General features: G+C 37.6%; 1 protein-coding gene across 5 annotated transcripts in view; it reads left to right on the top strand.

Annotated features, from left to right (window-relative positions):
- The window catches only part of ETV1 (ETS variant transcription factor 1), an 88,011-nt gene extending 67,412 nt beyond the window's left edge, over positions 1-20,599 (top strand). For all 5 annotated transcript variants that reach the window (XM_084897109.1, XM_084897111.1, XM_084897108.1 and 2 more), the window contains 5 exons: positions 2,897-2,965; positions 4,555-4,623; positions 7,670-7,839; positions 13,432-13,533; positions 17,763-20,599. In XM_084897109.1, the coding sequence (XP_084753235.1) occupies positions 2,897-2,965; positions 4,555-4,623; positions 7,670-7,839; positions 13,432-13,533; positions 17,763-17,984 (632 nt within the window). In that variant the 3' untranslated portion in view covers positions 17,985-20,599. The remainder of the gene's footprint in view (positions 1-2,896; positions 2,966-4,554; positions 4,624-7,669; positions 7,840-13,431; positions 13,534-17,762) is intronic.
- Positions 20,600-25,539: the final 4,940 nt, after the last annotated feature.

The raw sequence follows: 25,539 nt of genomic DNA, 5'->3' as shown, positions 1-25,539 counted from the left end.
AGAAGCATCAGACAGACCGTCCAACCTCAGAGGGAAGGCAGGGAGGAGGGAGTAAGAGATCAACCAAAGGACAATAAAGAATTTTTAAAAAGCAGCCAATTCAGTAGATACATGAGTACTAGCGGAATTTTCTACCCAATACTATCTTAGATGTTAAGCGTCTAGTTTTCAAGGATTTTGCTTATTTTGTATTATTTTAGAGGACTTACATAAAACGTTCCTTCAACATTGAATAGTAGTTTTCTTAGAAATGCTTGTGTTTTTTCTCTCACCTTCTCTTTTCCTCTGCTGGGGAGTAAAGACTGCTTTAGTCACACACTTACATGTAATAGAGTTTGCCTATATGTTTTCCTCCTGCAGCCTCCAGAGCCAGCCAGCTGTTTCGGAGCCACACTCCAGCTGGGCAGCGTCAGTAAAAGTATTTTGTGGCAGGGTGTCAACATTGGTAGGACAAAATGCTTGCCTCTAAGCAGCTGCTGAGCTGACGGCAGCGTCTCTCACACCATCCCCTCTAGGCCCAGCTGCTTGGAGGGACTTTATACCTGGCGATAAATCAAAATAACATTAAAAATTACATGCAGGCACCACCATTGGTTAAAAAGTTGGGATCAAATGTGTTGCTAAATTTGGCAACCCAGATCAACTACATCGCCACCCTATTATAAATCTGATAGCAGGGAACAAGGTTAACTCCCTTTTGTAGGATCAGAATTGTATACCATGTAATACTTAATATAAAGAAGGTAAGGTGTAATAAGATGTTTAATAAGGAATTTCTGGCTGTTTTCAACTTGTAAGCTATTGATTCCTACATACATGTATATGTTACTAGAGGCCCGATGCACAAAATTCATACAAGGGGCTCTACCCCCACTGCCATGGTGGCCCCTCTGCCTCAGTCCCTGCTGCCATGGCTTCTTCCAGAAGGTTGTCCAGTCTAATTAGCATATTATGCATTTATTATTATAGATTGCTACGATGGGTTGCCATTAAAATATATTTTATTGAGACCATATACAATAAACTTTTTTTCTGTGGGGAAAAAAAAAAAGTCTTCTATTTTGGTTGCCATTCATCACCACGACGGTTTAAAAATGAATCAGGCTTTAACAATGGAACATTCCAGGCCAATGATGACATTTGGGCCACGCAGTGCTACTTATCTATCACATGAAAGTCTATAGATGGGTAGTTAAAAGGAGATATGGTACTTAGATTCCAATTCATTTAAATGTTCTTTACTTGTTAGGTGTTTTGCTTACTGCAAGTGGTAGAAAAGAGGACCTATTATTATATTAAACTAGAGGCCCAGTGCACAAAATTTGTGCATGGGAGGGGGGGGGGATCCCTCAGTCTAGCCTGCACCCTCTCACAATCCGGGACCACTGACTCCTAACTGCCCACCTGCCTGCCCACCTGCCTGATTGCTCCTAACCACTCTGCCTGCCTGCCTGATCACTTCTAAACTCTCTGCCTGTCTCCCTGATTGCCCCTAAGCCCTCCCCTGCTGGCCTAATCACCCCTAAATGCCCTCCTCTGCCGGCCTGATTATCCCTAACTGCCTCTGCCTCGGCCCTGCCACCTTGGCTTTGTCTGGAAGGAGGACCGGACAACCAGAGGATCTCAATCGACCCAGTCTAATTAGCATATTACCCTTTCATTAGTATAGATAGCATACTTTTTGTGTACATTTTCTAAATTTACTTTTATATATGTTGTTTTAAAAAACTTTAGTAATGCATACAGATGATAGAATTAATTTGATCACATATATTTATACCTTCTTATAAAAACTACATATATAATGCAGCATTGGGCTCAGGTTTGTGAAAACTAAAACTTAAAAAATTTGGAGAATCTACTTAAAGGAAAAGAAAAAGGAAATGACATTGCATATACAAACATTAGGTTCAGGGCTCAGAAGACAATTGGAAGTACAGGGTCCTACAGTTTAAACTGCACTAGTTTCAACCGAATCCCCCCGGTTATGTAAGTGATCTTCCATATTCAGAATCAAAGAACGTGGGACTGTAGTAGAGTTTAGATAACATCTGACTCAACCTTTTATTTTATAGAAATACAAGCACAAATTGGTGTGTCTTACGTGTGTAGCTTAATTAGTAGTAAATGGAATTTTAATCTGCCTCATAATCCACATTTCTTTCCTTTTCTCCCTATCTAAGCTACTTAACATATTAAATACATAGTATAATTCAAGTTTAACCATTAATCAAGTTTGGTAATGAGCTAACTTGGTCACATAAGGAAAGATTCAGTCTTTGGGTAATAATAGTGTTTGCTATAAATTTTTGGATTTATGTTTTATAGCCTCATTGGTTTTGAATATGATTTGTGCGCTTAACAAAATGAAAAGCAAGTCATGCTTTTTTTTTTTTTTTTAATATGGGGAGAAAAAATAGCAGTCACCTTAAAGGGATGGAGTAATTTTAAGAGATGTAGCTATTTCATCTTGTCATAGTAATTTCTACCCAGTGTTCATGAAATAAGCTATGAATTAGTTTTGTTGATTTTTGCTCTGACCGCCATGGGATATATGTATATATTTATTCCATAAAAAGCCTGAAACTTATTTTAATTCACAACACTGTTTCAAGGACACCATTACAATCATGTAGGGACTTGCAGGTAGAGCCAGCCTTTAGCAAGATTAATGTGGATAAAAATTCTGAATTCCCATATGTGTTCTAGGGAATTGGTTCAACAGGCTTCTCCCATTTCTTGAGTGTGGCCTGCCTGAACTGTTAACTGTGTTGACAAGTTCCCCTCATGGAGGCTCGTGTCAATTCCTGTTCCTTTCTTATCTGCACTGTGTCTATTGATAGCTGCAGGTTTCAGCTCCAGACTTCTCCCTGACCGATGCTGTTTCCTCTTTCAGAAGTGCCTAGCTGCCACTCCATCTATATGAGGCAAGAAGGCTTCCTGGCTCATCCCAGCAGAACAGAAGTTAAGTTTTCCATTATTGACATTCCTGGCAAATACCTGTCAACATCATCAGACTTCCCAAGGATGCAGTCACTTAATTAGTCGTCATGTTTTACAGGGAAAATAGCTTACGTTCCCTAAACCATTACTTTTCAACTTTAGCTTTTTAAAGTAGAAGAATGATTTTTTTTTTCAGGTCATGATATCCTGCATTTGGTTGTGAACATGAGTCATGTGCATATAAACAGCTGAAAAGTGGATTTCTGTGTTCCTTTTTTTTGTGTGCCAATAACCACATCCTTTTTAAACAGAACATGTGCTTTATAGATTACCCCGCCTTACTGCTCTCTACTGAAATGTATCTTCGAGGAATTTTCAGTGTTGCTTTACAGACCTACATCAATCTTTTAAAAATAAAATACAGAATTTACTTTTAAAAATCCGGGATTTTACATTTTTTGGACAAGTTATTAAGAACAGAAATTCACACAAGAGGACTAGAGATGGAGTTTTCATTGTGGATGTGTTTTGGTAACCATGGTGGGAAAAGCTTTGAGCCAAGGACTTTGATATTCGCAACGGAAAGAATAAATATGATTTTATCTGGATGTTATTCACGTTAAAATATTTATGGAAATAGGTGTATGGTTCTTGATGGAAATGATATATGTATTTTCAGTGACATGATGCAGGTGTATCCTGCTAGGTTTGGTCTAATATTGATTGTTTAATATAAATTATATTAGTAGAAGTAAATTCCTATGTTTAAAATATAGTTTAATGAGCTAGTAAATCCAAAATATTTGAGAACAAAAGTCTGCACAAATGCAATGAAATTGTTGTTGCTACTGTTGTTAATCTTATGTATCCACAATAGAGACTAGTGCATTTTAGAAATAAAACCGTGACTATGTGACATTTCCTCCTGGTGATTAAATATAACAATTAAATAAAGGTCCACAGTTAAGAATATTTGGAAGACAAAATGATTGTGAAAAGCTGTCACTTTATTTTGCCCTTTTTTGTGTGTGTGTGGACTTATAGCAAAAAAGAAAAGTCTAAAAAATTTTATTTAACTACCTTGGCTATTAAAGATGAAAACACGAAGAGACTAGCCTAGATATTTCACCAAGGAAGGAAATATCTAGACTCTAGGACTAGTTCATTAGTGCAATAATGCAAAGCAAATATCGGTCATTTATTTCAACCTCCCTGTTGTTTCATTGAATAACAAAACTTGGAAGAATATGGGAAAGATGATATGTTATAAACCCTAGGTTTCCAGTTTTCATGTGAACTTTATGATTGGCTTAGCAATAACATCAATAGCTAATTCTCATATATCACCATGTGTTATACACTAGTCTAAACTTGTATATTTTAAATCATTTAATCCTCCCAACATACCTAACATGTATATGGGTTATTATTCTCATTTTATAGATGAGGAGACTAAGGTACGGGAGTTAAATAATGTGCCCAAGGTCACAAAGCTGAAAAATAGCAGTTATTTTCTACCTCACTTACGGTGTTCATGGTTCTATTTTACTATAAGTTTTTTTGTGAGCTTCATTTCTATCATGACTAAATGTATGTCATTTTCTCCCACAGGCTGTATGTTTGAAAAGGGCCCCAGGCAGTTCTATGATGACACCTGTGTTGTCCCCGAGAAATTCGATGGTAGGTTTCTCATTGTGCTTCAAGTTTTGCTTTCAGTAGTGCGGGTCTACAGATCACTCTAGCTTCTCTTGATAACAGTCAGCATCCCTGTGTCTGGCTGCATCATTTATGATGCACTCAATTCTTGCTCAACTTCTACCTTTTATAAATTCTCTTTCCTGTCTCCATTAAGAGGCTTTTTTCTTTTGTCCCATAAGAGATCTCATCCTTAGAGATATAGCCAGACTGCCCTTTTTGCTAAGCTCTGTGTAGAGTAAGAGGAGGCTTTCCATTGCCCCACTGAGCGCATGCAGCTTGTTGTTGGAGATTTATTGAAAGCTGCTCCCGTAATTAACAAAGCAGAACAGAAAGCATGCTACTGTGGATGCACTGATGACTAATGCGGCCTCTTTCCTTTCATTGTTCATGGAAAGATGCAGTATGGAACACAGGACCAACATAGCTGCCCATTGGGTTAGTGATTGCTAGTCCTTCCTTTTGTTTTTTTCTTTTCTGGGAAGATGTTCATTCCTAGTGGCATTACTTTGTGATTGCTTGAAAGGGAGTTGGGAAAGCATTACCTTTTTAACATCATTCACTACTTCCAGGAGAAGATTCTCGATGTTAGAAAGGAGTGCTAGTGAGATAGAATCTTCTTTTCCTGACAAGGGTGGCAGAAGTCAAGCATCTAGACTCTAGAGGAAGCTTGGGTATAAGTTGAACAGTTAATTGACTTAGTGGTTCTTCAGAGTGGTGTCCATGTTTCCTGCCTGGATTGTCTAACAGGAAACGAGCAGGGGGCAACCGATTAGCTGATTGCACAAACTTTGGGGATCATGGCCATAATGACTTGGTAGCTCTCAGAAGTTTCTAATTGCCATTATTTAAACAGAAAAGTCATGCTCAGATTGCTTCTCAATCTCTAATTAGTTGCTTGTAGACTCCTCTGTTCTCAAGGTTTCTGCTTCCCTTACGCCTCTCAGAAGGGATAGGACGCCAAGTTTTGGGAAGGTCTGTTTCCTTCGCCTTCCTTTAAATTGTTAAGTTCATTCAAGGTCATGGGGTGAAAACTCTAATAGGGGTCACTTTTTTTGGCTTTATTTTATAATAGATGTTAGTTTTAAGCTTTGAGTCTCAGAGGCATGATCCATGTTATTTTTAACCATTCGTAGAGCATCACCATTCTTAAAATACAACTTTTTCCCTTGAGACAAAGCATCAATCTTTTACTTCTTGGAATGACCTTTTACAGTTCTGTTTAGTATTAGCAAGCTTAATATTTTAAGAAATGTTTGTAGGCAGTATGGGCATATAAGGAAGAAAAATAACTAAAACTATAGACAGGAGTATATATAATCTAACAGGCCAATATATTAATGTTCAGGGAAGTTAACTGTATTGGTTATTCCCTTTGACTTTTAAATATTAGTCAATTTTATAGTAGAAAATATTTTTGAAAGATAGTAAGAGTCTTACATTTTATAGGAAGTAGGGAACAAGAAGAAAGAATAGCAAAAAGTTGTTTATTTTTCATTGTACCAGGCCAGTACAATCGGTCACATTTATAGGCAGAAGCAATCTAGAGATTATAAAATTTGACAGTGTTTCACTCTGTCTGCATAATTGCTCAGTTGCCCTCATGAACAATTTGTAAATCTCAGAAGGAAAAGAAAAGACACAGATGAATAAAACTGCCGTGGAATCAATATGAAGAGAGCAGCACTCCTGTTTTACCTAGCTTAGACCAAAACAACATAATGATTTTTAGCAGCTACTGACAATAATTTGTCTTTGGTTTAGGTTTTTAAAGTAGTGTTCTTTCTGTAATTATTTTAAGAGGTGTATCTTTGTTTACTGATCAAAGGAAAGTTATTTTCTTTTTTAAAAAAAAGCTTGTGATTTGGTCTGTTTATAATTCACACTTAGTGTGAGTAGATAGATCAGCTTGAATATATTCTTTCTAAAGTGTTTCTTTAGTGGAGAGAAATTCATCCATTAACAGTGATATACTCGTGGGGTACTAGACATTAAACTTTCAGTGTGACCTCTTCTATATATTTTAAAGACAGTTGGCTGGAGGTCCAAGTAAATAATCAGTATTTTTTTGTTTATTTGTATTTATTTATTTATTTATTTATTTATTTATTTATTTTTATTATTTTTGCTAAAACCAAGGCAACTGATCTTGTACCAGAAGTATTTCAACAGTAACATCATTATTGCTGTAATTTACTTCATTGGTTATTGTTTTTATGTAACAAACCTTTCTTGCTTAAAAATATAAATTTACTGAAAGCTCTGGTATATACATTTTTAAGTTGGACTTTTAGAAAAAGGGAAGCAAGCTAAATTTCAGTGAGTGAAACACAAGTAAAAAAGAAAAATGAGAATTTTCATTTGTTGCCAGTTGCAAAAAGTGTTAGAGCCTGTATGAAGATGTGGACGAAATATGTTCTGATGGTAACCAGCATGCCCTTAATTGCCCCTGAGATTTGCCTAATTGTATGAAGTGCATATTACTTAACTCAGAGTTTAAGATGCTATTAAATTTGCTTTGACATGTTTGCATTAAAATATGCAAGTTTGTCATGTCCAGGTCAATGAGATATTTATAAATTGTAGTTTGCAGAATTTAATTTCTACAAATAAAAAGCCCAAAGCTTAAAATTGATTCCTCCATCTTCAGTGTTGCTTAGAGCAGTGAGTAATGATATTAACAATAAAAGCCAAGAAGTGTGTTAGATGCTATGGTTTTTAAAGAAATCAATGGGGGGGGGGAAAAAAAAAGCAATACAAAATTTTTACAAGCAGATGACATCCATACGTTTATTCCACACCTACAGGCAGTTATTTTGACCCTTATATGTTATATACATCTGTCTGTAAGTTTGGATAGATATGTGGTTTACATTCAATCCCCTAAGTATTTCAAAGCTCTATTATATGATGACGCATTTCATAGAAACCCATAAAGTTTCTGTGGTTTAACCATTTAACACTGGTTTGATGTAAATTTATGCAAATGCCATGTTGCTAATACTAGAAATGTAATTTCTTTTTAATATAGGAGACATCAAGCAAGAGCCAGGAATGTACCGGGAAGGCCCCACCTACCAGCGGCGGGGATCCCTTCAGCTCTGGCAGTTTTTGGTAGCTCTTCTGGATGACCCCTCAAATTCCCATTTCATTGCCTGGACCGGGCGAGGCATGGAATTCAAACTGATTGAGCCTGAAGAGGTGGGTATAGTAGGTCTTAAAATATAAAGAAACATATGTGATGAATATGCCAGATATGTGGTGGTTTTGGTTTTTTTTTTTAAACTTTTAAAATTTAGGGACTCCTTCCCCATTAATAAAGTGTGGGAGTAAGCAGTATACATTTAAAATAAATTACATGGCATGATTGTTCCAGTTGAACACCATCCTACAGTGTGGATGGTGAAGAAAATCAATCAGCATCACTAGCCTCAGTGTTTATTCGAGAATGCGGGGCTGTAGGATGTCTTTAAAGGAGCATCCAAGTGGGGGTGTTGGATGGTCTTTAGGGCAGAAAGGGGATATCTGAGAGGCTCAGCTAGTTTTGAGTAGGAGGCATTGTTGTTGCTGATTGGCAGTCTTTATTTATACCATCCTGATTTTTGTTAAGGGAGTTGGAGAGTAATATTTAGACACCCAAGTCTCTGCAATAGGGGATGGAGGAAAGACAGCTGTGGGGGAGAGCAGCATGCCAGGGCCACAGTGGGACATTTTCACTCCTTAAATGTTTCTTAGGAGACACAGGCCTGGTAGGAACATGGTTTCCCTTTGATTGTTGGTGATATTTGTTTCAAGTCAGCTGGGCCCAGGCTCATGCCACTGGAAGGTAGGAATGAAGTTTAAAACTCATCATAATGCATAGAAATTAACAAAATGAGAGGACTCTGGATAGAGATAATATGAATAAATGCAAAACACATTCAACTAACTGTTCAGCTGTCGTTGTTCCCCACCCCTATACAAATGGAGTATTTTCCTGAAGAACTTCTCAGTTAATTCTCCCTCCATTCTATCCAGCTCTAGATTTGGGCTTAAGGTTACTGTTGTTACTACAGTGTAACTCAGCAATAGCGTTTGGACCCGGTATGGAAATGTGATTGTTCTATGAAATGTTTGTCTTATTAAAGTTGCTTGCTCTGCTACCATTAAAACTGACTTTGGGCCCTAGCCTGTTTGAATAGAGCATCGGCCTGCGGACTGAAGGGTTCAAAATTCAATTCTGGTCAACTGCACGTGGCCGAGTTGCAGGCCCTATCACCAGTAGGGGGTGTGCAGGAGGCAGCTAATCAATGATACTCTCTCATCATTGATGTTTCCATCTCTCTCTCCCTTCTTCTCTGAAATAAATAAATAAAAATATATATATTTTTTTAAAAACTGAGTTTGGTTTACATTAGCCAAGAAAGCAATAGAAGACGTATAGCTAACATACCTCTCTGTGACTGATCATTTGACTGTAGCATCTTAAACACTCCGAAGGGGGTCAAAAAATAAAGTTATCCAGCTGGGTTTACACCTAAAGTGATTAGTTTCATATAGACTGGGCATCTACAATCTAGGCTAATGCGTCCATATATCTTACAATTTATACCGTAGGATATCATATATTCAGTTCTAATAAGATCACATGCTCTAACTTGTTAGCCAGGAGATAAGTTCACACATTAAGATTTAGGAGATGATCTGATTCAAATATGTATTAAGAGAAGTATGAAACAGAGGAGTTGGTTAGCACAGTGGAGTCTACTCCAAGTCATAGGTAGTGACACTACTGTGTTAGCTTGGCAACATTATCTTTGCCCCTCCCCCTCTCCCCCCCGCGCCACACATTCACACTCACACACACATCAGAATGTGAAAAGTGCCCATTATCTAGTATGGGCTAGATATTTGAATTTTGTAATGTGTCTAAAGCTAAATTTGTCAAAAAATAGTTTTTATGTAGATATACTTAAATGACACAAGAATTCTAAAAACTGAGACTGAGAACACTTAAAGTAATGTGTTCTTCACCTCAGGAAAGATGTTAATAATGTAAGAGTTGGTTCATGTTACAAGTGAATACATTCAACAGGAATTTATATCAGTTATTCCCCTCCATGTGAGATTAAAACAAAGTTGAGGAGAAACAGATTATTAAATTTCTTTCTATATATTTATTAAGTTAGGAGAATTGTTGAATTATGTGAGTAATTGATCCATTCAGGAAAGTAGGCAAGTGATTACTTTCTTTATACAGAAGCTGTTGACTTTTATGATAATCAGCTTCAAATAAGTAGAAGATTTGACCAGAGGACCATTAAGTTCCAAATTCTGAATTTCTGTGTTGTTGTGGGTGTTTTTTTGTTTTTTTTTTTATACAAGGAAGCCATACAGTTACATCTGTTCCTTACAACAACCCAGCATGTAGACTCCTTGTCTGTGGCAGATTCATAAAGTCAACAGGGGCTGGGTAATTCAGAGCCAGTGGGCCATTTCCAAATAGTAAGGGACTGAATGGCAATTGTGCAATAAGCCCTAAATGTGTCCTAAGGCCTTTGTTCAAAATGAAACATCCCATTTCTGATTGATGTATTGTTCACTTTTGCACTTGCTTCCATCAGGCCATAGCTTTACTGTTTATGTTTAAATTTCTTTGGAAAGTGTTTGTGAAATTGGTTCAGCCTGCGTGGCCTGTGATCACCCTCCTCCCTTTACTACACAGCAGATCTGGGGCAGTCTGTGTCAGCACGCTTAGGAAAGATGGCTGTGAAGCCATCCGTGCTGGAAAATACTCAGGGGTTCCATTCCTTTGTATTTCTTCTTGTAGTTTAAAACTATACTAGCCCTAGCTGGTATGGCTCAGTGGATAGGGCTTTGGCCTGCGGACTAAAGAGTCCCAGGTTCGATTCTGGTCAAGGGCACATGCCCAGGTTGTGGGCTTGATTCCCAGTATGGGCTGAGCAGGAGGCAGCTAATGGATGATTCTCTCTCATCATTGATGGTTCTGTCTTTCTCTCCCTCTCCCTTCCTCTCTGAAATCGATAAAAATATATATTTTAAAAATAGTATAAAATAAAAATAAAATGATACTGAGTGAGGCTGCAGACCTGCACTGGTTATCTGCCCCGTGTGTCTGGGAAACTCTAGCAAGCACATAATCCTTATCATCTCCCTTTTTGAGATGATATTAGTTTTCACTTCCATGGGACTGAGCATGGGAAAGCATCCGTAGGATTCAGAGTAGACGTTTTGTTGAGGTGGAAGAGTCATCAAGAAGTCCGAGAGCCATGCCCTGTGGTTTCCATTTCTTAGTGTTGCATATCCAAGCATGATTTTTAAGAGAAATTGAATAATACTGGAACTTACACATCATTACATTACATTACATTTTCCTATTTGTTTCATTTGACAGTAAGTTCATGCTACCGTGCCATTGTTTTTTCACTCTCCTCACTACCAGCCAGTTTTCATTGGAAGATGAATAAGGAAGTTACTGCAATTATTGCTCCCCACATCCTGTTGAAAATAGTGCCTTGGCTTTTAGTGGTGTTGGGGAGGGGTCATGTGTCAGTGCTGAATGGACTTTCTTAGTTGGTGGGTGGTCTAAGCCATCCTGGGGATGACTTATTGTGGTAAGAATACTTTAACATGGGATCTACCCTCTTAACCAAATTTTTATATGCCAGTACAGTATTAACCTTAGGCACTATGTTGTACAGTAGGCTTCTAGAACTTGTTTGTATCTCAAGCATATTGATATGTCCTATTTCCCTCAACTATATGACAAATGTGGTTTACTAATACCATAGTGCTGAGACTTAATAGGTATCCTAAAAATTAAACTCTGATTATAGCATTAAAAAAAAAAAAAAGGTCATCTTTACCCTAGTTGGTTTAGCTCAGTGGTTAGAGTGTCTGTACTTGGACTGAAGGCTCTTGGGTTTGATTCCAGTCAGAGACACATACCTCAGTTGCAGGCTGAATACCTGCCTGGATCCCCAGCCAGTCAGGCCTGTGCAGATGGCAACCAATTGATGGGTCTCTCTCTCACATCCATGTTTCTCTCTCTCTTTGTCTCTCTCCCTCCCTTCCACTCTCTGAAAATCAATGCGGTGGGGTGGGGGTGGAGGGGGATATCTTCAGGTGAGGATTAACAAGAACAAAATAATCTTCCTTTCCCGGAGACTTCCACAATGTTGTCTTAGTTTGTTGCTACAACTATTTTACTTTCTGCTGAATTCTAGGAAGGAATCATTGATCAATGAATAAATATCCAGAAATTTTAGTTTAACTTAAGGAGATATTAGTACTTTATTTTCACATCTCGTCCAGATTTGCATGCAGTTGAGTTGCCTTGCCCATTAAAAAATACAGATGCCCATTGTTACGTTCTTAAAACACATTCTGTTTAGAAAGTATTGCTTTAATTTCTTATTGACACCTTCCCGTTGGACTATTGCTCAGAAGATTTACATCGATATGAAGTTTCTCTTTGGAAAATTCAGCTGTACCTGCCATTGTGACTGTCTGCTTGGATATATAATCCTGTCCCTGTAACACCACATTCCTGGGCCTTAAAAAATATACTGATGCATGCGACTAGATTATATCATATCTTCCTCAGGGGATATAAATTGGTGGGAGAGAAATTAGCAAAGAACAGTATTTTTAAAAGAAAAGAAAGAAAAAAAAAACCCTGTAGAACGGTTAATCTAATACAGTGCAGAGACGGAACGATCTCTCTAGAAAGTGTTGTATTTTAGTATATGTGACATGGCAACAATTTGGAATTTCATGGCCAGGAAAGAAAACTGTGTCCCCATTACATAACAACCTTGGGGTTGGCCAAGTAGGAATGGCAGCAGTAGCTTCTGCTCAGACTAGTAAATAGTGGAAATTAATGCGAATGTGACTTTGGCGGCGCTGTTCTGTATCAGGCTTCAGTTAGCCCCGGGTGGGGGTGCGCTGGGGGATGCATACACACTGAGGAAGGGGGTTTTCTTAAAGTTCCACTGCAGACTGTCTTTGCCGGATAAGTTGCTCCTCCAAAGCCACGTAAGGATTTTTCACTGAACAACACAGTGGTGGACATTCTGCTTTAGAGATTTTCGTTTGTGAACCCATATACATGCTGACCTTTTCCACTTCCTTTTCATTTTGAGCATCCAATTACTGTTCTCTGAATGAATGTTTCATTCTCCAGTTAGTACTGGCCACCATTTTATTGTGATGCTGCTTCAGGGAAATAAAAATGACTGGCCGTCCAGATTATTAATTTGTGTTCTGTTTCTCCTCTGCTGTCCACACAGTGCCACTTGTTCATTCTTGTGTCTTTAAAAAGAGTAGGCTATCTTTTGATCCTAGGATATCTTTTTTCCTTTGGTGTGTCATAACCTCAGAAGACACCCTCACAAAGAGATCCCTAAGCTGCTCCTAATCTATCGTGTTTATCTGAAAGCCAAGAAGGAAAAAAAAAAACCCACACTGTCTCTCAGGTTGGGAAACTTGCCTCATTTTGGTGAATTGCGGCCTGTTCGTTCCCGTTGTAAACACATTCCCATATTTCCATTTAATTTTGTATCCAAAACAATGGTGACAAAGCATTCTATTGTGATGTCTCGGGATTGCTGCATGCCTGGTTTAAAAAGCAAACCAGGACACAGGAAATGCAGCTGACGGTGGCGTTTGCCTCTTTCATTTGTATGTGTTTTGGAGGGGTTGGAAGTCATTAATGAGTTAGTTATGTTTTCAGTGAAATATTTTGATAAGTTAATATCTAACACTGCAATGCAATTCTGTCTTTGGTGGCAGGTGGCCCGGCGCTGGGGCATTCAGAAAAACAGGCCAGCTATGAACTATGATAAACTTAGCCGTTCGCTCCGCTATTATTATGAGAAAGGTATCATGCAAAAGGTGAGTCGTCAATACAACATTAAGATGCATTGAAACATTGCACATAAATGTGCGTGTCATACTTTAAAAGCCACATGTTATTGTGTTGCTGAAGCAGGGTTTACACTCACTTTACCATATGCATAGTTCTTGGTTTTGGTATTATAAGACTTTCTGTGTATAAATGTATGGGCATCATAGACAAATATGTAATGTTATCATGTATAAAATAGTAGATTTTCTGTAAGTTTCTATTTCACTGTGTTCGGAAAAAAGGTTGTTTCTGTACTAATATTGCATGTATACATCCCGAGAAGTTGATGATGTTCTACTGTCTCAAGAATTATATAAATTTGAATTCCCTTGCTTTTAGATTCTAACACTAACCCAGTTCTTACTTTTATTCCTTATTCTGATTCTTAAAGCATTCAGGATACTTCTTGTTCTCGTTCTGAAAAACATTTTTTTCTTTCCTAAAACTTCGGCCTGCTTTCATTATCAGACAGCTTAGCATTCTAAAACATTTATTAAAAATAAGTATTTGATCTTACTTTATTGGTAGAATTAAGTTAAATTTATTTTATTTCAAATGAGTTTCGAAAGTAGCTTTTTAAAAAAGAATGAGATAAAACAAAAAAATTACATTTAGAACATGATATACAATTTTTGAAGAAGGAAATGAGTACATGAGCAAATAAAGATAAAATATTTGGATATTTGCTGTTATTACATTTTCAGCCTCACATGTGTATTCAATTTAATTGTCTTTACTGAACTAAGTTTTATAATTTATCCATTGTAAACATTGCAGTTTTATTATGCATGCTTTGGGAGGACAGGAATATAGTTATTTATTACAGACTAGAGGCCGGAGCATGAAAATTGATGCACTGGATGGGGGGTTCCTCAGCCTGTCTACCCCCTCTCATAGTCTGGGAGCCCTCAGGGGCAGGAGGCGACCTGGCGATCAGAGGATGCCAACACCCCCATCACAACTGCTGCTGCCACTGCTAGTGGTGCAAGCCTTGGCTGGCCCTGGTTACCTGAACCTTGGGCTGGCCCTGGGGGCTGGGGAGCTCAGGGGACTAGGGGACCCTGGAGGCAGGCATGTGGAGCAGCTGGACTCGCCTGGGGGCAGGCTTAGCCGTACCACCGGCCTGCTGCCCCAGCAGGGCTGAGGGGACTGGGCACCGCCATCTTGTGGCTGTGGCACCACCATCTTTGAGGGTGTGGCAGTCAGTTATCATATTCCCTCCTTACTGGCTGCGGACACCGCCAACCTTGTGAGGGTGTGGCAGTCAATTAGCATATCCTGTCTTTATTAGATAGGATTGTGGCATACGTTTATGTCACCATAGTTATGCCACAAAAAGCTAGACCAGTTGCTACAAGAAATGTACTAGAAGAGAGGGGAACAGCATCCTGGAGTTTCCCGGACCAAAGAAAGTCAGGGCTCCAGAGTGTGTCAGCTTAGAAGTTAAACTTCCAAGATTCTTAAAAGATAAGGTTGAATTAGATTCTCAGTTGTTCCTTTGTCCCTGACTCTCACCTTCAGAATGTATAACCATTTACTACCTGTTCCTTCTATTCTATCACAACCCTCAGTTCCTTTTTAATTCCTGCCTTTCACTCACCACTCTCATTTGCAGCCACATCCTTTCACATGCATCCCATTCTTTCATTTTCATCACCATCTCCCAATTCCTGCACATGTGGGGGGCTACACAGTGGGTGCTTAGCAGTAAAGGAAAATGCAGTCATGATCTAGGTTTGCTAGGTTCTCCTACCAAATGGTGCACTCTTACCTCAGAAACTCGGTGCAGTTTTTAAATGAAAATTAATGACCTGAGACACTGGCATTGTACCTGGCACAATAAAAGTTGTCAACAAATGGAGTTCTGAATGCATCTCACACCCGGAAGCTGGTGTGGCCCAGGGCATATCTGGGTTTTGTGTCTTGATCCCTATGCTGCTCCTTAAAGGGAGCATTCACAGAGAGCCAAAACGTATTGTAAGATCTCAAATCACACCTCAGCTTTTAGACACAGTATTTGACAGGCTGTCACGCCTGGTCTTAAATATTCTCAAAGGTGTTTAAACTTAACCTTATTGCTGTTATAACCACTTCCATGTTCATATTTATTCATCCAGGCAGTCTAATAGATATAGTACTAGCCCTAGAAATATTTATTAAAAAAAAAAAAAAAAAACTAACTAAAAGGAGCAGTGAGTCAAGGCCAAGTCCTTAATAGATTTTATAATCTTGATTGCATGTTATGTTTTAATTCCCCACATTGATTTATATTATTTCTAATTATAACCAATAGCAACAGGTTGGATAGAAAAGCTATAGTAGCCAAAAAGCAGAGAGCTTTTTCTCCATGGCCCCAAATGAAACAAAGCAGGTGATAAAATGCTCTAAAATATGAAAGCCATCTATTTTATTTATTTATTTTTTTACTCAAAAGGCTTTGAACAATAAAAAAAAAAAAAAAGGAAAACTAGGACTTAGTATATTAGCTTTGTTTCTGATATCGCCCATTTTTGTTTTTATGGTAATTTTACAGTTTCGCCTTTATGAGCCCAATTTCCATTTTATAAAGGACCAAAGTGAGTAAGTTTATGCCAGGCCCCTCGGTTTGCTTTGCAGGGTACCAGAGAACCTCCATCTCAATCTTACTAACAACCAACTTCTCCACTTACACCCAGACAGGGGGAGATGATGGCCGTTTAAGTAATGTATCCAAATTCATACAAATGGAGCACTGACCCTTTTCAAACCTAAGCATATTCAGGTTATTAGAATTCTCTAAATGGTTTGTCCTTACAGGACAAAATAAAACAGGGCAAAATTATTCTAAATCTGGGTCCAGAATAGTATGCTTCTTTGGTAGTTAGTTCTTTCTTTCCAAACATACAGATTAGTTCATAAACCATGAACTCACCGTTCCCCAGATCACAAGGCAACCAGCAGTGCCTTTTTGGTGCATAGGAACCCAGAGGTGATTAATTTTCACTTTTTGAAAATGACTGAACTCTGGACCCACCCACAGAAAGTTACTCCCGAAGTTCATATATGAATTGTACTGGTCTCTACACCACCCGTCACCCCGGGTTTGAGAACCTCAGCATTCTTGATTAATAGCTGCGGGAGGTGGAGGGCTGTATTTGTTTCCCTCAATTGTTTATAATTTCCTAGAGAAGCATAACTTTTCAGAATTTAAGTTTGGGACATTTCATTCTCTACAAATTATGCGGCTCCTTCATTTCAGGCAGCTGTCACATTTCTTGCTCTCATTTCCTCCGCATGCATTGTGTATTTTAAATTCCTTTCACTTTTTTGCACCTCCTACTTCAATCTGACACTTTACACACATCCTTAACTTCTGTTTAATGCATCTCGCCTTCATTTTTTAAAGTGATGCGCCAGGATAATGCTGCCCTCCTGATCCATCTTTCATTTAAATAAGGCTATGTGTCTTTTTTTTTTTTTTTTTTTTTTTTTTTTTTCAATGAGAATACACAGCAGGGGAAAAACAAACCAAAAAAACAAAAACAACAACCCACAGTTCACCCTGTGAATCAGTGAATCACTAGTCTAGTCTTATTAGAAATACAACACATTTTTCTTCGGTTTGGAAGTTTACTTTCTCTGCAGTTTCACAAATGTAGTATTAAGAGGAAGACATTTCACCCTCAAGGTCCAGTGAAGTTACAAGTAGAGATATTACTTTTTAAAATAGAAAAACAAATTGTGAGATGCCTGCATGAAATCATTGATTTTTTTTTTTAACCTCCAAATGACAGTATAAGTTTACCTTTATATTACAACCAGCTCAGCTTTCTATGTATATATCTGGAATAAATGCAAATATTATTCAGGGTCAACACCTTGCATTTCTTCTGGTCAAACTATAATTTATTCCACAAAGTAAAATCTTCTTTTGGGTCTTTAAGGTGTATCTACTAATGCTGGGTGGCTTTTTCCTTTGTGATACATTCATTCTGCTGGATGAAGCCATGTTTCTTTTCCTTCCCTGTCCTCCATCTGGGATAGTGAAGGTGTGTGTGTGTGGTGTGTGTGTGTGTGTTTATTGAGGTATAATAGACATTGAACACTATATTAGTCCCAGGCAGACAGCACAGAAATTCGTTATTTGTAAATATTGTGCAGTCACCACAGGAAACCTGGCTCCTCTCTGATACCGCATACATAAGGATGGGTGTTCTCTCTTCCCTGCTGTCCCCAGGTGGCCGGCGAGAGATACGTCTACAAATTTGTGTGCGACCCAGAGGCCCTCTTCTCCATGGCCTTCCCAGACAACCAGCGCCCACTGCTCAAGACGGACATGGAGCGCCACATCAACGAGGAGGACACCGTGCCCCTGTCCCACTTCGACGAGAGCATGGCCTACATGCCCGAGGGGGGCTGCTGCAACCCCCACCCCTACAGCGAGGGCTACGTGTACTAGGAACACACCGGACAGTCGGCGGGGGCCCTCCCCCACGGCCCCCTCTCTGGAAGATGCTGAGAATCTCTGCATTCTCTCCAGTCTTGGTTGGATTTTCCTTGTTTGTATTTTATTTTTGAATAATAATAATAATAATACACCCAGAGGGGCTTTTCCTGTTGCATTGTTCTACTATATGGCCTGCCATGGACTGCGCACTTTATTTGTGGGTGGGTGGGAGTGATCTAAACACTTGTTGTGTGTAACAGGAAGATAGAGGGTGAAGGGGTGGGCGGGGGGAGTGGGGAATTCCTTTTTACTCCGGCTTGGGAGGGGGTCCTACAGGTTTTAAGTATGAGGAACCTATATCATGTCCATCTGATTTCATAGCAACGTAAGGAAATGTTCGTGTTCTCTGGGTATCTATGGTACAGTTAATTCACGCTTGTGTAAATATCCACATGGAGACCATCTGCCTAGGGCATCCTCCCGTACCATTTCTGAGTCTCTGCAAGGTGTACAAAAAAACAAATCTACTGTAAGTGGCCGTTTAATGTTAGCGATGACTGTATTTGCACCTCTTGTAGAAAGGTATTTAGAGATTGCATTTGCTGTTTATTGTTTTGTTTTTGCTTTATATTGGACACCCAGAGGGTGACCACAATATGGGTAATCTCTCTGCAGTTGAGTCATCACCGTGACTGTCAATGAGAGACACACCTTTGGACTCTGGCTCCGAACCGAGTCACAGGCCAGTAGCATTACATGTATCTGGTGCCACCTTGCTATTTAGGTACGAGTCAGACAGTTGTTCCAATGTTTTGAAGCCCACTTCAGTTAAATAATGATCCATCATGGGCCTTGGGACTTTTCATTTAAATGTTAAATCTGGGATCACAATGAAGCAAAAAAAAAAAAAAAAAAAAAAAGGAAAAAAAAAATCTGTCTTTTCATTTTTCATTTATTTTAGTACATGGAAACATTATTTAATCCGTAAGAATTAACTGTACTAAATCACATATTATGCTGTTCTAGGTACGGCAGGCACTCCTTAAGAAAAATATCCAGTACACTACATAGGTACTATAGTAATTTTTAGAGATGGTACCCATGGATATGCATTTAAACCTTTTACTGCTGTGTTATGTTGATAACATATATAAATATTAGATAATGCTAATGCTTCTGCTGCTGTCTTTTCTGTAATATTATCTTTCATGCTGAATTTACTATGACCATTTATAAGCAATGCAGTTAACTACAGATAGCATTTCAGGACAAAATAGATGACTCAAACCATTTATTGCTTTAAAAAAAATAGCTTACGCCATGCTATGCTATAAGCAGCTTTTATGCACATTGACAAATGAAGAGTAAGCTTCAGCTTGCTAAGGGAAACTGTGGAAACTTTTGTAACTTTGGTGAAATGGAAAATGATTTGCAAACTGTCAAAAAGTATCTGAGGAAGTTGCTGTGTGACATAGTGCTGGCACTGATATCTGTCCCTCCTCTTGTTTTGGACACTTGTGTAAATGTGATTGGATTATTTGAAAGAAGATTTAAAGATTTAAAGTTCCAAAGATTTTTGCTTTGTTTTTGTTTCTGCATTTGGAGAAAATATTTAAAGCAGGTTGTGTTGTACCATTCTCCTTGAAAAAACCATAAGCAAATGGTTTTATATCATCTCTGAATAGCTTGCTAAACAATTCAAGCAAGAAATGTAAATTTTGTTCAATCCACCCATATCCCAGAGGAACAACATTTTTCGAGTCTATATCAAAATGTTAAAAAAAAAAAAATTCTTACACACAAATCCGAAATCAACCTCTAAAAGCATTTTACCAAGCACAGGAAAGATTGGTAAAGATAAAATCTCCTGGCTACCCATTTTTCCACACATCTCTGAATCAATATTATTTACACGTACTCCTACAAAAACTTCTAATTTCAACATATGTATGTAACCTGTGATTATTCTACACATACATTCTATATCATTAGACCCATTGTGGGCTAATAAGTATGCCTTAAAAATCAAAACCCTCTCTCCTCCCTGCCATGCTCATGTGGCCATTTAATAAAAACAGATTTTAAAATATTCAGCTAAAGTTTTATTGGAAAGAGAATTGACATATTTGGAGAAATTGAAAGTGGATCTTTAAAATATGATGTAAATGAAAATGGTATTGAGGATTGTTTCTTTTATTTTCTCTTTTTCTTTTTCTTTTTTTTTTTCTTCTTAAAATTATATAGTTTGCCAGTAGGGAGGATTGGGCTATGAGTTATCTTAAGGAATCAATGGAAAAATTGGTTGTAATTATATACTATTTAAGGATAAACTATATATTTTGCTGTTTAAGGTAGTGACTCACTGAATGAAGTAAGTAATTGGCCAACATTAAAGATATTTCTAATACAGAAGGATTTAAAACATTGCATTATGAACTTTTGGGGGGAATGAATCTAAAAATTTTATTTTTAAGTTCTGTTCTTATTCTAATTTTGTTTGGTTGTATTTTTATTTTCAGATAGATTAATAAATCTGGCAGCTGATTTCTGTAAGATTTTGTGTTCTGAATTTCTAACGGAATTGGCTACTCAAACATAAAAATCAGTAATACAACATTTTCCTCCAACTTAGTAAGAGTAAATAAAAAAGAAATATCTCCCCTCGTGTTGGCTGCCTCTTGTTGATGACCTGCTAATACCCAACAGACTAATTATAACAAAGACCGTTACATCCCAAAGAGTTAATGAAAAAATATTTTTTTCTTGTTATGCCTATTAAAAAAGTTTAAGATAAAAAATTCATAAGGCTAACAGTGCAGAGCAGTTTTCTCAAATCATAGAGGACCTTGAGATGATTTAATTAAACCTTTTACAGATTGCGCAGGCATGCCTCGTTTTATTGGGCTTCGCTTTGTTGTGCTTCACAGGTGTTGCATTTCTTACAAACGGAAGGCAGGACACTCCAACAGCAAAAAGATTACACCTGGCTTTATTGAGATACTGGCTTTATTACGGTGGTCTGGAATGGAACCTGCAATATCTCTGAGGTATGCCAGTATTAGTTCCCTATAGATGCTGTAACATACCATCACAAATTCATTGGCTGCAACACAGATTTATCCTATTATTCTGGAGATCAGAAGTCAAAAATAAGTCTAAAGGGGTTAAAATCAAGATGTCCACCTGGCTTGTTTCTTCTGGAGGCTCCAGGGGAAACCCCATCTTAGCTTCTTCCACTTTTCTAGACTACTGACTTTCCTGGCTTCTGGCTTCAGCACGTCAGTCTCGACTTCTGTGGGCACATTCCTTTCTCCTGACTACAGACAAATCTTGCTCTGCCTCCCTCTTATAAGGATGCTTATGATTACATTTAGGGTCCACCCAGATAAACCTGGGTCATCTCCGCTCTCAAAATTATTTAAGCTAATCACATCGTCAAAATCCCTTCTGTCAGATCAGTTATCAGTCCCAGGTTCCTGTGATTAGAACATGGATATGGAGGTGAGAGGGATTGTTGTCTACCACACAGATGAAGACACTGCATAGTAAAAATACTGGTTGACTTAGCGATGGACAATTATGTTTTACCAAATGAGCTATGATTAGAAATTATTAAAGAACATATTTTATCACCGTTGAGATAGTCTCACTTTACTCTGCATAAATGGTATTGAAAACCTATTTTTTTTAATTAAAATTCACCTGTTCTGTCAAATATCTGGTAATTGAAGCAAGCTTTAAAATTATTCCCTTCATGATAATTATAGCATAGTAGCACAGTTAATTCTGTTGTCCAAGCCAGGTATTTTTTCTTTTGCTGCTAGGTTGAGTTGTTACTATACAACCTTAATATCTGCAACTGACTATAATGTCTGACATATATATATATATATATATATATATATATATATATATATATATGCCTAAGCAACTGAACCACTGAATGACCGGTCACTATTACACACACTGACCACCAGGGGGAAGATGCTCAAAGCAGGAACTGCCCCTTGATGGTCAGTGTGATCCCACAGGAGCTCCACTCGGCTGACAATGGGCGCCAGACACAGGGCTCATGGCTGGGGAGAACCGCTGCTGTGGCACAAGCCTTTCCCAATCAGGACTGATGGCGTGAGCCTGTGTCAGGCACAGCGGGGCCCAGATGAGTTGGACCAGAGCCCGGATGAGGGGACCGGCAGGCAGGAGTGGAAGGCAGTGCTGGAATGCCAGTTTCGGCCCAATCCCGACAGGCCATGCCAAGGCACCCCACAGAGCATGAATCTGTGCACCGGGCCTCTAGTTTAGAATATCTCTGTTGCTAAGATAACAATTCTGAAATATGGGTCAACTTATCTTTATATGATAAGGAGGAACTATGTTACCCAATATTATACCATTTGGCTAGATCATAGTAGTTTTAAAAGTGAGTCATTGTCTCATTTTCAGAGCTTATCATTACAAAACATTAGAGGAGACCATTTGAATGTTTCTTACTTGGTATCTTAAAAGAGAAAAACTAAAATTTAAAAATAAGAAGTGAGTGTGAGCTATTTTCCAATTGCAGTTTGATATAAAGGAGGGGGAAAATAGAAGTGTGAAAAAAACATAGAATTTGGATAAAAATAATAGAAGGAAGTTGAAGAAGGCAAATGGACATACTTTGAGCAATTGTGATAAGAATTGCATAACAGCTAAGTTTCCATAAAGTATCAGTGTGGGGCATGACACTGAAGAATGTGGCCCAGTTTACTCAATGCAACTGGAACATTTAGAACTTGGCTTTTTAAAAAAAAACAAAAAAACTTTTTTTAAAAATAGATTTATTTACAAAAACAAAAAAACACAGTTTATGGAAGAACATAGTTTAAGAAGAGAGAATTTGATGCTAGTAGTGGATGCCTTTATGGAAATATTGATAACTTTAGAATGTTCAATTAAAAGGGTATCTACAATAGCTATGGTTTATGAATTCATATGTGAGATAGGCTTTTTGGCATATAGACTCTAGTATTCTTATTTACTTCCATTCTTAAATTATGTTTTCATGGAAAAGATCTTTAATTCACTTGGATGGATGTACTAAAATTATACCTATGGTTTGAGAAAATAAGCTATGATATTTATGTAATTATAGCAAAATAAATATGCTCAAAATTTAAATACTATATAATAAAAGCCTAATATGCTAATTGTCTGGTCGTCCTGTGGGCCATTCAACCAATCAAAGTGTAATATGCTGATGATATGCTTAGGCCACTCAACCACTTGTTATGATGTGCACTGACCACCAGGGGGCAGATGCTCCAGCTTGTAGGTTAGCTTGCTGTTGGGGTCCAGCCTATCAGGACTGAGCAAGATGGGCCAGACATGCTCTGGAACCCTTCTGTGGTCCCTCCCAGGCTGGCCAACCTGCTTCCCTCCCTATCCTTGATTGTGCCCTGATGGGGTCCCTTGGCCTGGCCTGTACCCTCTCGCAATCCAGGCTGAAGGACCCCCTACAAGTGCACAAATTTCATGCACTGGACCTCTAGTCTAAAATAAAAGCCCAGAAATGAAAAATATTGGACTATTGTGACCACTCTGAAATGTGGCACATTTTAAAACTGATAAATGTAGTCTTTGATTTGTTTCTAATTCCCTAAAAGATCTTAATCATGTAATTTATGATCAAGGCAATTTAGTAATGTCTTTACTCCTATCCATTTCCAGGTATTATTCTCTTTCTGGTAACAGGTCCCAGGATACCTGATAAAACTATTTTTATTTCTATGATCTAATCCCTTTAAACTTTTCTGAGAAAACTAATCTCTTTGGTAACTATGTCAGGAATAAATTTTGTTGAAGGAACTATCTAAATTATGTCCCTGACTCCCATGTGCCAGCCAACATACCATATGCTTCCACCCCCATCACTTGAATTGGCTCAGTGTGAGAAGCTGAGGCAAATGGCAGCACCAAAATGTCATTGTGTTGAGGTCATGTGATCACTGGCAAACTCATAAACCTTGCTCTTTTGTGTAACCTGGACCTTGCTACCTTCTTATTTAGGTTTTTAATGACTTAAAAATGTATGTCACAAGGACTCACATTTGACTTAAAGTCTTACTTAAAATTTATATCTTTGACCAGTTTTGAATAGTCTATAGAAAAATCTGAAAAAGAAATGAAATGCTACTTAACACCAAAATCAAACCATAGTAAGTATCTGTGTATATAGTTACTTACTTGGAGCATTTCAGAATCTAGAGGTGAAAAGGATTGAAATCTACTTTGTTTTCCTCTTGAGGAGGGATATAACTTACTGGTTCCCCAAAAGACAGATTCTTTGGAAAGTTGTAATCCCTGCCCTCATGACATGCTGTTAAATATGAAGTCTAAATAGAATAGATTTCCAAGAAAACTTTTAAAGCAGAGTAGATTCAAAGTCACATGATTCAGAAGGAGTAACAAATAGATTTTCAAAGTAGATAATAGAACTGAAAGCATAGGAACTATTTTTATAATGAAATTTCAATTTTTAAAACTTGTCACATTGCTGCAAGGGGGACTGTGACATCTTATACACCTTTTTAATTTCCTGTATAACCAGTCCAACTATTTTTCCCATAGAAAGTTTAATGTAAATTTAATTGGCAGAAGAAAAATGAGATGGAGAAAAATGATAAATGCATGTGGCGCTACTTTTGAAACTGAAAAATTCTATCTTTGAACACTATTGAAATATCTTACTTTATACTTAAAATACTCTTAATAAAATTCTTTACATGTTTTCTATTTGAAAAGATAGTAAAATATAAATAACCTAAAATTTGCCATTTAAGTCATTTTAAGTGTATAGTTCAGTGACATTAATTATATTTACAAGGTCGTGTAACTATGGCCACTATTTGACACATTTAGATTCTTTTATTCTTAAAGTGCTATTAACAATACTACAGGAGATACTGAAGTATATTAGAGTTAGAAATGTAAAAAAAAAAATGTAACCTAACACTTTCTAATAATTGACATTACTTGTGATTTCTTTATTAATGGTTAACCTTAATTTTAGGGTGTAGTTTAATAGTTTTATTTAGAAAAGTAAACAATATGTATAAGCACTATTTCTACAAAGCCCCAATGATTGTTACAGGGGAAAAAGCTCATTTAGGTAACTACCTTATTGGATGTTTTAAAAAGAATTCATTTAAATAAAAATGTATTAAAAAATAAAAACAGCCCTTTTAAACAACCTTCATGAAAAAGATGACTGATCATTTGCACTCCCATTTCTTTAGTTTGAATTGAGGAATTTGGATAATGTGTCCATAAAGACACAAGCCTATTGAAGATATGCTTAAATTCTTTAAGATGGTGGTAATTTCAGATATCGTTTATGGCAAAAAGTCCCAAACAGAAACATGCTAGTTTTAATAGCAGTATTTAATTCATGTGAAATTAGGATATCAAGATAAATCAGGCAACTCTCCACCATCCCCTCACCATATGTTTAGTCTTAAGAACTTGCTAGATTAAAATAAATCAAATATTTTTTGTGACTTTTCAAGTCTCTTATAGGTTCTTTTCAAAG

Source organism: Pipistrellus hanaki (assembly GCF_964339955.1).
Source record: "Pipistrellus hanaki genome assembly, chromosome: 10".
Taxonomy (NCBI): domain Eukaryota; kingdom Metazoa; phylum Chordata; class Mammalia; order Chiroptera; family Vespertilionidae; genus Pipistrellus; species Pipistrellus hanaki.
Note: the sequence above shows the minus strand (reverse complement) of the source record. Positions and strands in the feature narration are given on the sequence as shown.